This window comes from Tympanuchus pallidicinctus, unplaced genomic scaffold (genome assembly GCF_026119805.1).
Source record: "Tympanuchus pallidicinctus isolate F22 unplaced genomic scaffold, pur_lepc_1.0 scaffold7, whole genome shotgun sequence".
Taxonomy (NCBI): Eukaryota; Metazoa; Chordata; class Aves; order Galliformes; family Phasianidae; genus Tympanuchus; species Tympanuchus pallidicinctus.
This window is the reverse complement of record NW_026294791.1, coordinates 23,502,389-23,516,769: the sequence shown is the minus strand read 5'-3', so window position 1 is coordinate 23,516,769 and position 14,381 is coordinate 23,502,389. Positions and strand designations below refer to the sequence as shown.

General features: G+C 42.3%; 1 protein-coding gene across 15 annotated transcripts in view; it reads left to right on the top strand.

The window, feature by feature from the left end:
* Positions 1-12,879, top strand: part of PRRC2C (proline rich coiled-coil 2C) — a 69,366-nt gene extending 56,487 nt beyond the window's left edge. For 8 of the 15 annotated variants that reach the window (XM_052665810.1, XM_052665808.1, XM_052665815.1 and 5 more), the window contains 7 exons: positions 1,908-2,142; positions 2,608-2,730; positions 3,885-4,103; positions 5,867-5,970; positions 7,633-7,759; positions 8,526-8,762; positions 11,006-12,879. In XM_052665810.1, the coding sequence (XP_052521770.1) occupies positions 1,908-2,142; positions 2,608-2,730; positions 3,885-4,103; positions 5,867-5,970; positions 7,633-7,759; positions 8,526-8,762; positions 11,006-11,263 (1,303 nt within the window). In that variant the 3' untranslated portion in view covers positions 11,264-12,879. The remainder of the gene's footprint in view (positions 1-1,907; positions 2,143-2,607; positions 2,731-3,884; positions 4,104-5,866; positions 5,971-7,632; positions 7,760-8,525; positions 8,763-11,005) is intronic. The other 7 variants (XM_052665821.1, XM_052665813.1, XM_052665812.1 and 4 more) reach the window with 3 other exon arrangements.
* The last annotated feature ends 1,502 nt before the right edge of the window (positions 12,880-14,381 follow it).

Sequence of the window (14,381 nt, the reverse complement as noted above, 5' to 3'; positions counted from 1 at the left end):
GCAGATTAGCTGGTTGGCATGTACAAGTGGAGCTGTGAAATTTTGGATTCAGAAGTTATCAGTGATATTTGTACCTTGAGGGAATCAGGCTAAAAAGCTGAAAACATAATCAGTCTTAAATAATTTTAAAAAAAAAGTGGTGGTGGGAGGGGAGAGAAGTCTGAGCCTCTAACTCAGCATTTTGTTTATTTGCTGATTAAACCAGCATTGGAATCTAGAAACAAACTTTGAAATCTTAATTTGAACTCCATAGGTAACCCCAGATGCATTGGGGATAGCAGATCACATTTTAGAATAAATGTTTTCTGTTTGCTACAGAAGTCAATCAGAAGATCAGTGTGTCTCAGATGGCATTGGATTTGTCTGCATATAAATCTGCATACAATTTTTCACTGTAAACTGTTCCAAAGCTTCCATGTTGTTCCCATCAAAACTTATTCACAGTGGTACTCTGACAAGCTTGGTTAGTTTCACTTGGAGAAAGTTTTTTTGGTGAAAGTAATGAGAGATTTTTGCCTGCGTGTAGAAAAGTCTGTTGCTTGTGATGTAGAAAGCCGAAGCCAAACTAAGTAGACATAGAGGAATCTCACATGTGTATCTTGAATCCCTTTAACCTTTAATCTCTCTCTATCCTGTGTACCAAGTGCTTTTTGTACTGGGTGAATCAGACCAAATATTGTTTGTCCTTCCAAAGCTGACAAAAATGGTTGCGAGCAATTGGCTAGCTGCAGAAACACAATCAGTCTGGCATGCAGTCCAGATTAAATAAATGCTTCTGCCTGTTCTAGTCATTCACACACCCAATATTGATGGAGTTTTGGGGTGTGCTATCTGAGGGAACTAATACCTTCCCCACATCTTTAAAGACACAGAGAAGGATGAGCTACAGGGGTTACTGGTTTAAAATGGATAAATAACTATGTAGGTAGATGAATATTTAAAACACATGAAAATGCCTCTACTTTGACAACAGTATTTGCATTCAATTTAGGAAAGTTTTGTTTTTTTTTTTTCCAATGCTTACAATTAAATTGTACAGCTATAAGAATGGTGTGTAACTTAAGATACAGACTGGAACTAACCTGGATGTTCTGTAAGGCAAGCAAGCACATACCAGGTTAATAGGGCTAGTGCTATGCTAGTACATATCAACCAAGTTCTTGGTGAAAGGCATTTTTACATGGAAAACACTGTCCTTTGAGATAAGTTTAAGCAACTTTCAAAGCTCTTATTTGATTCTCCAATGTGAAGGTGGCTATTCAGCTGACTTAAGGGAGGAGTTTGAAGAAATACTTCCTGGTGGACTAAAACCACCTCTCTGTTGCAGTGCTTTGCTGTTCCTTGCTTTTGGCCTTTGTTTTTTAAACTGCAACTTTCCTATGGTGACGACAAAGCAATTTGGTTAAAATTAAAGGCTTTGGTGTCTATTTGTGTTCCAATTTTGAAGCCAGAGCATTCATTTGGAAACTACAATTGTCAACATCCAGTAACTTAACTTGTAAGTATTACAGGTCAGATTTTGGAGACCTATGAAGTCGAGAGTACAAAAGCAATTTGCTTTATGACTGAGTGGGGCTGCTAACGTGGTACTTTCACACTGACCTACCTTATAGTGCATGAACTAATAACCAGTAGTTAGTGTATATTACAGTTTGGTCAAATTATGAAAAAATACTTCAGCATTGTGTGTATATGGGTATAAATAAAAAAAAGCCTGATTATTTTCATGCGGTCTTTAGTATCTCTTATTTTGCTACCTGCAGAATAAAAACAAATCTTTCTCTAGTAAAAATTTGGCCAGTCAAGTTTTCTAATTGTGCTTAAACAATATAACTCGTGACTTTAAATTTCTGGTGGATCGTTGTTGAACTCTTAGTTTTTATACATAATGCTCCAATCTGTTGCAGGTCCCAGCAAGCTTTTATGCAAAGTGGTTTGTCTCAGCCATCACCAGTAGTTCTGTCTGGTACAGCCTTACACAACTTCCCAACAGTACAACACCAGGAACTTGCAAAGGCGCAGTCAAGCCTGGCATTTCAGCAGACTTCTAATACACAACCTATTCCAATCCTATATGAACATCAGCTTGGTCAAGCTTCAGGACTGGGAGGCTCTCAGCTTCTTGATACACACATTCTACAGGTAGGAAATATCAAAAATGAAAAACTTTTGCAGCATTTGATTTAAAAAAAAAAAAAAAAGCAATAATGAAGTATTGCCTACTTCTGTAATAGTGATGGTTGTAGGTGGCAGAAAACTTCAGACACTTGGAAGATAATGTTCTTTTAATTTCATAAATGTACATTATCTCTTAATTGAGGATTGTTCTCCAGAATACAGGAATCCTTGCACTTGTGTTGCTATTGGAGCTCTTGGTCTGGTTTCATTTGTTGTAGGTGGCAAAGGACTATTCCATCATTTGCAAATAAGAGCTTTATTACAATCTGAAACATTCAGGTTTTCATAATTCTGTCCTGTTCTTTCTACTGTACTACTGTGTCACGCTATTTCAGTTTTAAGAGTTAAGTATTTTCTTAATCATTATATTAAGTATTACTAAGTTTATTGGAATTAAGTATTCTTAATGTTGTTTTTCACTCTTCCTAGGCCAGAGCTACACTCACCCAGGCTTCAAATCTGTATTCTGGGCAAGTTCAACAGCCTGGCCAGAGCAATTTCTACAACACTGCCCAGTCTCCCAGTGCTCTCCAGCAGGTAAACTATGGCATGGTAAATTTCCTAAATTGTATTCTTCTTAAAAGCATGTTGTTGGTGATGGTTTGGGTAGGTTATGGGAAAGGAGGTTTCAGAGAATCATTAATTCTTCTGAACTGCAAGAATTAAAAACTGATAGCTGCGGGGAGTTACTGCAGCAGCACTGCAAAATTGAGTTACTGAGAAGCTGAATGACCTGCAAGTTCCTCGTGGTAGTTTGTCTATGGTCTCCTCTTAAATAGTTCACCTTCCAGTGACAAGCAAAGATGTAGTTTGCACAATGCTGTTGCTAACTGGCTGAGGCATGTGCTGCCTTCTTGGGTTCAAATATTGGTGGAAAGAGCAGAGTAAACTGCAGAGGGCTTCGTGCAGCCCGGTTGTTAACACCCAAGTTTCACTGAGTTGAAAAGTCAGATCTGCCACATGTCAGAGATCAAATATAGAAAATAACTGAGAAGTGGGCAGATGAATGATCAAACAAGCAAAATAAGACAACCAGGTCAGTAACGTGCGTCAGGAGATTTGTAAAATATGTGGAATTCTTTTGTGAAAGATCTGTTAATTTGCTTTGTGCAGGTATAGTCATATTTACAGCATGCTGTCTATTGGCTTTTATCTTCTTGTTCAAATTTTGATTTTTAAGTGGCTTTGGAGAGAAGGGGGGGGGGGAGGTGGGGAGGAAAGCTATAGTAGGCTCCTTAATACACAAGAAGTTACCAAAACAGATGTCTAGAAAAGCATATTGAAAAATTGGGTCTCGTCTTGAAAAATGGAGCATAGTTTTAAGGACCTTCTGGAAATGTTCATGTTTTACTGTGTTCAACTATGACTGTCTATACTTGAAATTTTTTTTATCATTCGGAGCAGAGCCTCGCTTTCACATCTGGAGATATCATATCATGCATAGTCTAGTAGTCACACAATATATTCTTTTCAGATTTGAGACTGGTGGTCAAACTACTAAATGCAATTATTCCTGCCCATCAGGTCACTGTGATATTCTCACATGCTTATCCACTGATCTTTAAGATCCCTTCCAGCCCAAACTACTCTGATTCCATAAGAGATTAAGCCATTTGCCCTGTATGTAACTGAAATCACAGAACTGGTAAAGGAAGTTAAATGATGTGTATATGTCACAGTGATTCTATACTTCTTTTTTCCCCCAGGTAACAGTACCTTTACCAGGATCACAACTTTCTTTGCCTAACTTTGGATCCACAGCACAGCCACTTATTGCCCTACCCCAGTCTTTACAACCACCACTACAGCACACACCACCTCAAGCACAGGCTCAAAATCTAAGCAGACCAGCACAAGTAACCCAGCCTTTCAGAGGATTAATCCCAGCAGGAACTCAGCACAGCATGATAGCTGCGACTGGAAAGGTATTTGTATGGATAAATCTGCAGTATAAAAATTAATATGAAGCATGGCTATTTGCTATTCTGTAGAGCCAGCATGGCAACCTGTGATGACACTTGCATTTAAAAAACATACCTTGACCTTAAAAGTTAGAGAGGGGAAAACAGGGAAGCCAGCCATGATTAGTCCCTTAGTGACTGTGTGCATCTTGTGAAAGCTTAGATGAGTTTCATTTGTGGTTGGCTTGCAACTAGACAAATTGCACTGCAGGAAAACTTTGATAATGGCTTTGTGGGCTAGTAGAATACTTCATGTAGGGCACCAGAAAACTGTACAGAAGGAATTGTTAAAGCATCATCACAGTGTCAGAGCTGGTTTTTTGTTCTGGACATGCTTCTATCTGTCAATGTTTGTTTCTAATCTAATACTGGAGCAAACTGAGTTGTTTGTGCTTCTGAACTGGCAATGTATTGATTGGATTGTAATGCTGCCACCTGCTGCATGAATTTATTCTATCGTGTACCTGTTGCTCTAACAGGGTAGATGTAATCCTTATTAATACTGTCCCGTTCTCTGTGTAGATAAGTATCCCAGAGAATTCCTGCCAGGTAGCTGTGGTGAAAAACCTCTGGAGAAGCTTGTGTATGTGTGTGTAGATAATTCTAGAGACGGGAAGTTATCCCTTCTACTTTTGTAAGGACATTAAAATCTCTTCTGCTCTTCGGTGTGAATCTAAGAGCGAATGGCATGGAAACTGCTCTTCCTGATGTAACGGACTGGAGTTTTAGGGACTTCGGTGGACTTTGTATTAGCTGTGACCTTAAAATAGGACTAAATTCTAATGCTCTCTGAGGTTCTGCTTTTATGAATAGCACCATAAGGTGCTATGAGAACACAGAACATAGTGTGCAAAGGTTGGTCTCACAGCAAAAGAAAACTTGCCTCAAGTGACAGCTCTAGCAAGGAGATAACCCTGAAACAGTGCTGGAAACTTGAATACTACAAGGGAATTTTCTCCTTTGTGTGGAGCCTCTATGGCAGTTGCTAGTAAAGAGAGATGTGAAGAGCTGCCATTCAATCATGAGGTCTCTTAGATGCAATTTCAGATTTGCAGGCACATGGGATTTTTGGATAGTGCACAGCACCACACACTTGTGACGCTTTCAGGTGGCACTGTAACACTGTGCAGTACAATGAACACAGCCAAGCTTTCTGGCAGGTGTAGTAAGGTCTTTCCCTGGAGCAGGAAGTCATCTAGCTCTAGAGCTATGCTTGAAATACTTAGAGCTTGTGGCCTGGATTTCAGGGGGCAGTCACTATTGTTTCAGCAAGAAATGAGGAGGCTAAGGTGGGATGGTGGGATTTTCCCTTAGGTGCCTTTGCTGCCATGTTAGGAGTTCCATCATATTCCTGCTAAAGGTAGCCAAATGAAAACAAAACTCATTTACATTTGACTTACTGTTGTTATTATGCTTTATAGGTGTGTGTGGAAGGATGCTGTTCCAGAGACTAATTTATTCTGTTGACTGTATCTGCAAGATAACATGCAAGGTTCATTGCTCCATTTATAGTCTGAGGATTTTCAATGTGAAGGACTTCTTTGCTGTGCTTCTGAATTTTTTTTTGCTTGTTTTCTAGAACGTGCTTATTTTATTCAGCTCTTCCTTTCAGCGTTTTGCAGAATTGTTGCTAAATATTTTCCTGTGTTTTCTGAGGTGGGAAAGAAAAGTTCAAACGACAAGTTTTTCTTTTATTGAATTGGGACATTAATTGCTGTGCTTTTCAGATATCAGAAATGGAACTGAAGGCATTTGGAGGTGGTATTGATGTTAAACCTGGAACGCCACCAGTGTCTGGCAGAAGTACTACTCCAACATCCAGTCCCTTCCGGTAAATTTCTTTTCAAGTTCCAAATTCTTGAAATCAGATCTGGAAAATTTGCCTAGTCATACATGAGCAGCCAGCTTTGAAAAGCGTGGGATGAGGGGCTACTAATGCAAAATGCAGTGTTTAATCTGAGCTTAAAAGGAGCATGCTCTTAAGGTGTATGTCATCAGATCCCCACTGCATTTAGCCAGAAAAATAAAGCTTTGAAATAAGACATTAGTTCCATTTAATTCCAAAATATTTTTAAAGAAATGAACTAAAAATGACCTAACAGACAGAACTGGGCAGAGAAAGATGTACTTTGGAGTAAAACTATCAAGACTGTTTAACTTCCCTGAGCGTAATAATAACTGCAGTGTTGAAAGTTTAAGAAACAAAACTAAGAGCACCTGAGCAGCAGTTCTTGCAGCAGTTCTGTTATAGATTCTGCATCTTTGTTTCCTAAGCTCCTCATGATTGAAATTAAGTAGTTGGCAGGTTAACTTGGTTAATTGACAAAATGGATTAAATTCTCATATGCAGAATGTACCTCTTAGTGAACTTGCTGAAAAGCTTGTGTGTGAAGTTGAGTGGGCTGAAGGAACTTAAAAATGGAACTTTGGAGCAAGGTAGTTTTGTTCTTGAAAACTGCACTCTCATGCGTGGTAACTATATTTCACTGACTTTCAGTGCAGCAGGCTGAAAGCATCCAGGCTTTTCTAGTGAAGCAGGAATTAGTTTGAACTCCTGCATGCAGTCCTGAATTCTTGCCTGCAACATTTCACATATGAAAAAAAGGAGTGAGGAAGACAATGGTCTGTGTCTTGTAGAAATGTCTCATGTAGAATCTGTGGGATGCAGCTGAAGCAGGATGTACCGTAAGCTTTGGCGTTAAGTGTGGAGGTACTGGGAAGATGCAGGAAAACATAACAGAGCTCAAAAGTCCCAAGTCTGTGAAATGTTGTGTGGGCTGAGTGTAGCTGCCTTCCTTGTCACTGTTGTCCTGCTGCTCGATTCACGTTGTGTTTTGCCCACTCCCTCTGCATGAGAGCTCTCTGCAAGTCAGCCTCCATTTTTGAAGAAAGCTGTTCACTCTTTCCTCCTCTGAGGAAAGTGTTGAGTGCCCTTCCCCCAGTAATCTTTCAAGCTTTATTTAATTCGTGGTGATTCCTCGCATCTTAGAAGTTATAATGGAGGGACTCACAGCCAAATAAAACACGAAGAGAGCAATTTCTGTAGAACTCTGGAAATTTGCTCAAATGCATCTTTAAAACATTTGCCAGCAGGTCAGAGTGGAAGCAGCTGCACATTGCAGTTTAATGCCTGTTGTGACAAGCTCAGAGCCCCAAAGCAGTGTGAAGGGGTAGCAGAAGTTAGCAGAGATGGGGAAGAGTACATGCTTTGTTAGAACTTGTGTGGTAGTACTTTGAGGAGAGGTCTTTCATATAGATATTACCCTATAGCCTTTCCAAATCTTAAAAATTTCTCTTATGTTTTCTCTTTGTATTCTTAATAGCCTTAAGTTGTGGGTTTGTTTCAGTTTGGATTGCAAGTACATCCAGAAAAATCTGATACTAGTTTCTATAAGAGATTTTCCCTACTCCAGGCTGTCTTTTAAGTTGTAGCTAATGATAGAAACATGCTTTGTTTGAGAGCACTGTGATTCTAACTGTTGTTTTTCTTCAGGGCCAGTTCTACAAGTCCTAACAATCAGTCCAATAAAATGAACAGCATTGTCTACCAGAAGCAGTTCCAGTCAGCAGCTGCTGCTGTGAGAATGACCCAGCCATTTCCTGCACAGTTTGCACCACAGGTAGGCAGCTGGTGGCTTCCTGCAGGCAAATCTTGCCCTGTGTAACTCAGTGACTTCTCAACTGTGCTCTGTTTCTTCAGGTTTTATCACAGGGAGATGCACAATGAAATCCTTCAAAAAAAAAAAAAAAAAAAAAAAAAGTGTAAAGAAACTGATTTCAAGATCAAGGCAAAAACACCTTCTGGTCTTGCTAACTAGTAGTGCAGATTTTGTGGTGGGTTTAATTGGAGAGTTCTGTGCGTGCCAAGGAATCTGTCAGTAGCTGTGAATGAGGTCAGTTCTTGTGCTGGCTTTCCAGGGAGCGCAGCTTTACAAGGGTGCTGCGTCCCACTTGTGGGTGACTGTAGCCAGGCTGCTAGGGAGACATAGCCTCTGTTAAAATGTAGGATGTTTCTCTTCAGGCTTTAACATTTGAGTGTCTGCAGAGCTTAAGGTTTGATTTTTTTTTTTTTTTGGATTGCAACTAGCAGAAACTACCTGGGCTTTTCAGCACTGCATTTCTCTAGTGACTTCACCACCGCCTTGCCTGAGTCTTCTTCCTTATTATTTACAATGTCTAAGTTGTCAGTAAAACTTGAAGGCACAGCAGCACTGTAGTGCTGTTTTGTCCTGGAATTTAAGCATGGCCTCTCAACATAAAAGCCTGTCACTTTGACAGCAGAGCAGGCGTTGTTTTTTTTCCCCTATAAGATGATGCCAACGTGCAATCTAGTTGGCAGTTTTCTAATTGTTAAATGTCTCTTTTTGTTGTTTTTCCCCCACTTAGATCCTCTCTCAGCCTAACCTGCTCCCTCCATTGGTAAGAGCCCCATATACTAACACCTTCCCAGCGCCTGTTCAGAGGCTGCCAATAGTACTGCATAGTCAGATGCCGTCTCAGATGATCACAGGCCTTATGAGCCACCCTCGCTTACCGCATGTGGCCAGAGGTCTTTGTGGATCAGTGTCTGGAGCCAGAGGCAGTCAGGCCCAGGCTGCGATGAAGGCTGAACAAGACATGAAGGTTAGTATTTGAACTGCAGTGCTGCTAACACCAGTTCAGTCTTGACGGCTTGTAGGGCAGGAATGTGTCTGCAAATCATGTCTTAATTCAGATGCCTCTGGGGCACAAGCCAGTAGCCGGGCCTCCAATAGCTGAACATAGACCTTTTCTAAACCTTGTTTTGTTTTCGTTTTTCTATTAATAAGAACTTGAGACTAAAAAAATGATTAGGGAGCTTCCTTTCTCAAGTGGTCCTGTGGTGAGTGGCTGTGAAGCAGCTGCCGCTGCCCAAGGCAATCTGACAACTGGATTTTTGAACGAGCGATGAAGCCCGTGAACTCGAGTGCTAGCTGTCATTTCACATCTCCCCCAGCTCTGAGCACTGGGATGAACCCTCCTGTCCCAGCCAGCCTTGCTTCTAGCTTATTCTGCTAATTCTTTTCCTGGTGAGTTGCAGTGTCTGTGGTAAGTCTCTCTGACAGAATGCAGTGATGTGGTACGCTCTGCAGAAGAGGTGGCTGTGTTTTGGTAGTAGGCAATGAGTCATGTATCTTGTTAGAGTGCTTTGGGACCCTTAAGGGTAAGGCAAGCTCTTCTTACAAGGCAGAGACTGCAGTACAAGGGTTCTGCATAGAGGTACTGTACGCTTGGCTCATCTACCTGTATTGTGCAGAATAAGCTGCTTATGTGGATGGATGGTGCCAAGGAGCTCCCTTACGTGCTGTCATTGGCCACAACTCATGTGGGGAGGTATAAAGTAAAAGAGGATGCTTTTTCTGGTGACATCTGGTTGTAGGAGTTGGTTGTCCCCCTTTAAATAGGCCAAATATCTAGAATTTTTCTACCACCAGTTGATGCCACTTGGAAACCTAACAAATGATGTTTTCAGGGTATTGTCTTGAGTCTGTATTGCAAACTGGATCTAACCTGTCATAGCAAATACAGACATGCAGTCCTGGCTTTCTGAATCTCCTTGCAAGTGCTGTTCAGAAGAATGTAAGTTATTTTGTCACACTTGGTTGCCTGCGATCAAATCATCCAGCTTTTTAGCCTTAACCTCAGGGGATATCTGAAATTGCACAAAGGATTTCAGGTGTCTGTCTGGCTTCAGTAAAACCAGACTGTAGTTGCAGTTTAGCATGCCGGAGTTCACAGGTCTGTTTTCTATTCTGTTACTGGTTTGGCTACTTGAAGCAACTAGACATTATCAAAACCAGGACCTCATGTTCTGGTCTTTGGCTATTTTTTCTCTCCAATTTTCTGTAAAATACTTAAAATACGGAGAGGTACATGGATTTTGGTTGTCTGTGTTGTGGTTGGGGTTCCTTGTATAAAATAGGTCTTATTTTAAAAAGGCATTTAACTGCTTCCGGAAGGTTTAACTGATAGCGCAGCTCCTGCTTTAAGCAAGTCTGGGATGGAGAGGAGAGCCAAGTTCTTGGTTTGTGAAGCACAGCTTCTTTTGTTTGTGTGCACAGCTCTTCACTGACATGTGGAAGGTCCAGCGTAAGACTGCAGCTTTAACACTTGATCATGAAGGCTGAACTTAACAAGTGCAAGTTGAGGTTTCTGGTGGGATCAGGAGGGATTTGGAGAAAGCCAGGCGATGGTTTGTGCTTCCCAGGATGAGAACCTGCTTTGAGTTGGAAGCAGGTACAGCTTCAGCTACATGTAGCACAGATTTGAGGCAGGTTCAGTTGCATTGGCATTGTAGGCTCCGAAATCTGTGTCCAGAGCAGCAGGGGGAAAATTTGGCTGCTCAGAGACTCTGCTTCTCTCCCCCCGCCCCGTGCTCTGAGCTTCCTGAGCGCAGGGACTGGATGAAGGACAGCTGGTGTAACCCTCAGTGCTTGTGTGGCTGGGTAGTGTTGGAGCTCGGATGTGTTCTGCCCGTCTGACACTGTGCAATGAAACTTCAGTTTGTTTGTACTCTTTCAGGGCTGTTTGTACTTTTGGGCTCTGTAATGCTAGTTAGCAACATAAAAAGATGTGAGATAATGATTGAAACTTGTTCTTGGTTCTCTCTTGTGGATGTGAGGATTATGAAGAGCAAGGGAAGCCGAGGCACAATGTTACACTGCTGCTGAGGAGCCAGGTGCCCTGGTTGCCCATGTGTTGGTATGTAGGAAGGAACTGGATTGACACTGCCCTTCTGGCAAAGCCTGGCCAGGTGGTCAGTCCTTTCATTTAGGAATTACTTTTGTGAAGTCGCTTTTATTCCTGTACCCATCTCTTCAGTAAATGTATTTTCTCCCTTTCTTAAGGCAAAGCAGAGAGCAGAGGTACTTCAGTCCACCCAGAGATTCTTTTCTGAGCAGCAGCAGAGCAAACCAATAGGAGGCAAAGCGCAGAAAGTGGATGAGAATGGGAGCAAACCCTCCGAGGCAATTGCTGACTCTTCAGGAGTCTGCCAGGACAAAGCAGAGGAGAAGCCTGCCCCCGCACCTCCTGCAGCAACAAAGCCTGTTAGAACTGGACCAATCAAACCTCAGGCAATCAAAACTGAAGAAACAAAATCTTAGAGGCTGTATTTCCTTGGAGGTGGGAGGGGAGAGGGAAAGATGGGGGAGATGGCGGCAGCAGCATGAATTTGTAGCCCCAAGGATGAGACAGCAGTCCTCTCTCCCTGCAGGGCTCTTAACTGCATAAAGGGACATAAAAGCTGTCAGCAGTTATGAGTTTAAACTGCTGTGTATCCAGCCAAGCTTCTAGGCTCTTTGGGCTTATTATTTCCTGTGACAGCATGAAGACCGCTTTCGATAGTGTGCACGTTTTACACGTGTGCGCATGTTTTGGCTTACACACCTGACTGCTTCCCAGCCTGAAAGCTGAGAAACAGCACAGCGAGGAGGAAGGCGGTTGGGGAGGCATGTTCCTAGCTGACGAGATGAATACTCTTACTTTCTTCTGATCTTCAGCTGCTATTTATCTTTTTATAAACTCATGAGTATGAGAACATGCAGATCTGAAAATGGTGCTGGGCCAAGTAACGTGCATTAAGTTTGTAGTGACTAGAGAAGCTCCCGTGTTGTACTAAACAGAGGAATTCACATAGCTGGCAGAATCACCTTTACTGTGTGACGTGTAACGTCGCACAAAGGCTAACGTGGCAGTGTTGAATTCCCTCTGAAGGCAGTGCTTTGCTGGCTGCTGCTTCTTGGATGACAATATACTGTATTTAGATCACAATATGAAAATGCTACTTGGCCACCTGTGTTCTCTACACCCACTCCCTCAGTTGTTCACCTCTGGAGTTGAAAGGTTAATTGCATCAATAGTCCCAGTTACTCTGTTCACCTCTGTCCAGCTATCTTTATATGAAGCGAGTGATCTTTAAACGGTTTCCAGCTTATGTCTGTATACAGCGATGAGCACTTAGAGCTGTGCCACAAGAATAAAAGAAACCTTGTTGGATTAAAGAGAATCTTATCTAAAAGGTGCATTCTTTATATCGGAGCTGCGTCTCACCATTTCCCTGCCCACAGTGTGCTGGAACGTAGAATCAAGTCAGATAATGCCTTTTTAATTGTATCCTCTAGTATTATAGCTGTAGGACAGTACTGTATGATACTTCTGTGAATGTAAGATATCCTGTACCTGCTTATGATATGTAGTAGTGACTGTGCTATACTGGAGCTGTTTTTAATAATGTTATTCTAGAGGTTTTTTTCCAGACAATGATTGAAAAGCTAATAAAAAGCACCAGGTACCACATCAGTAGCAGAACTTGCTGGTTTTTTTCTGGGATTTTTTTTGTTACTTTTTTTTTTTTTTGGAAGAAGAGTGAGTTGAAAGTCTAATGTGTATAATTTTGTTCAGATGACTGCAGAAGCTGGAGAGGCTGTTGCTGCTATTGATGCCTAGTGAATTGCTCTTGGTTATCTTTTTATATAAATATATATATAATTTGAATTTTTGGAAACTTTAGCTGTGATGTCAACTTCAGGAAAAAAAAAAAAAGTATCCCACTTGTAGTGTGAGTTGGCATTGTACAGAAATTAACAGCCATATTGGTCTAGAAATGTTAAACTTAATTTTTTTTCCATTTGTACAGGGGTAACGCACTGTATTAAAAATATGTACGGTCTTATTTACATGGGTTTGATTACAGAAACTAATAAAGTATTCTCTAAATAAAGTATCCTGGTAATCTCATGATTAGCAAAGTGCTGCAGGATGCGAGGAGAGAGCCCAAACGTCACATGCCAGGCGAAGAGTGCATTCTGCAGCTTGGGAAAGCAGAAGGGCCAGAGAGAAACTGAGTTTGAAACGGCTCTTTGGGTGGCTTCCTTCTGCTCTTACTGCTCCTGATCCTGCTCTCCAGTGAAGATCTCAGGTGGCGTGGCTTCCGTGGAGCTCTGCAAGGAGCCTGCTGTTTGCATCTGCAGGACGTGGCGTCGCTGGTGAGCTGCTCAGTGGTAGAGACTCGTGATGCTTTGCTTGGAGAAGATCTGCTTGTCATAGGAGACCTGGATTTAGCCAGCTGGCTGTTCTCACCTCAGCTGGTGCTGAAAGCAAGATGTGCCCCTTTCCTGCAGGGGAAGTGCTCCCAAGGAAGCAGGGAGCTTCCCACTGCTGCGGGGCCAGAAGGAAACAAAACGGCCAAGCACCAAACGCACCCACCAGTTCACACCATCCAATTACTGACCTTTATGTGAAGCACAGGTGTTAGTGAGGGGCTGAACACCTTAGCAGCCCTTCAGCTGCAGGGCATCCCTGAGCAGAGTAGCTGGAGGCGCAGTATCAGGGGAAGGCAGTTGCTCCCTGCTGGCCACCAGATGGTACACTGTGCATAGCAGAGTCCGGTGCCTTTTTTCCCCATTTCTGCCTCAGGGCACAGAAACAATCCTGCCCTGAGAAAAGGAGCTGGTTAGCTCTATCTCCAAAGGGCAGACACGGGAAAGAGCCGTGCTGCTATTGGGTGAGGGGCGGCAGGCTGGGGCTGTGCTTTGGGGGCAGCGCAGCAGTCTGTCCTGCTGTGTCAGTTCTTCCAGGGGCTTTCAGTGATGGATTGTATCAAGGTGCTGTAAGCTGCAGCCGGAGCCATGTGCAGAAGTAACTCCTGAGTAGGTAACACTGCAGATAAAGTGCTGCTTTTATGGGCGAAGGACAAGCACAGCTATAGTAAGCACTTGGGAAGATAAGGAAGAAGGTGGGAGAAATGAGTGCCTGTTTCCTGCTGGCTCGTTTTGGAGGGACTCTAAAGCTGGGAAAGTAGTTCACTGAGCTATTGTATTTCAGGGGAATTCTGAAGAAATTAATCTTCAGTTCTCTGATAAAGCCACTGGAAAAACCAGTTCGATTTCCCCAAATCAGCAGTGGGAACGTGATAAACTTTTTGATGCTGCTGAGCAGAACAAGGACAGTATTTCTGTTGGAACCTAATCAAAAAACATTGGGGAGTTCAGCGTGCTGTTTTCATGTATGCTTTCCAAAATAGCCTGGGCCCTCCATCCTTGCCTTTGAGGGCAGGTGAAGCATGCAGAGATTCCCTTCTGGGCTTTTTGTCTTGGAGTGGGGTTTGGTGTGTAATCTCAGCTCTAGGGTTCTCTGGCTGTCAGGATCAATTGCATTGGAAGTCCCATGAATTGGGAAGCTATTTCATTTGGAGAACTCGCTGTTTTTTTAATTAGGACATGT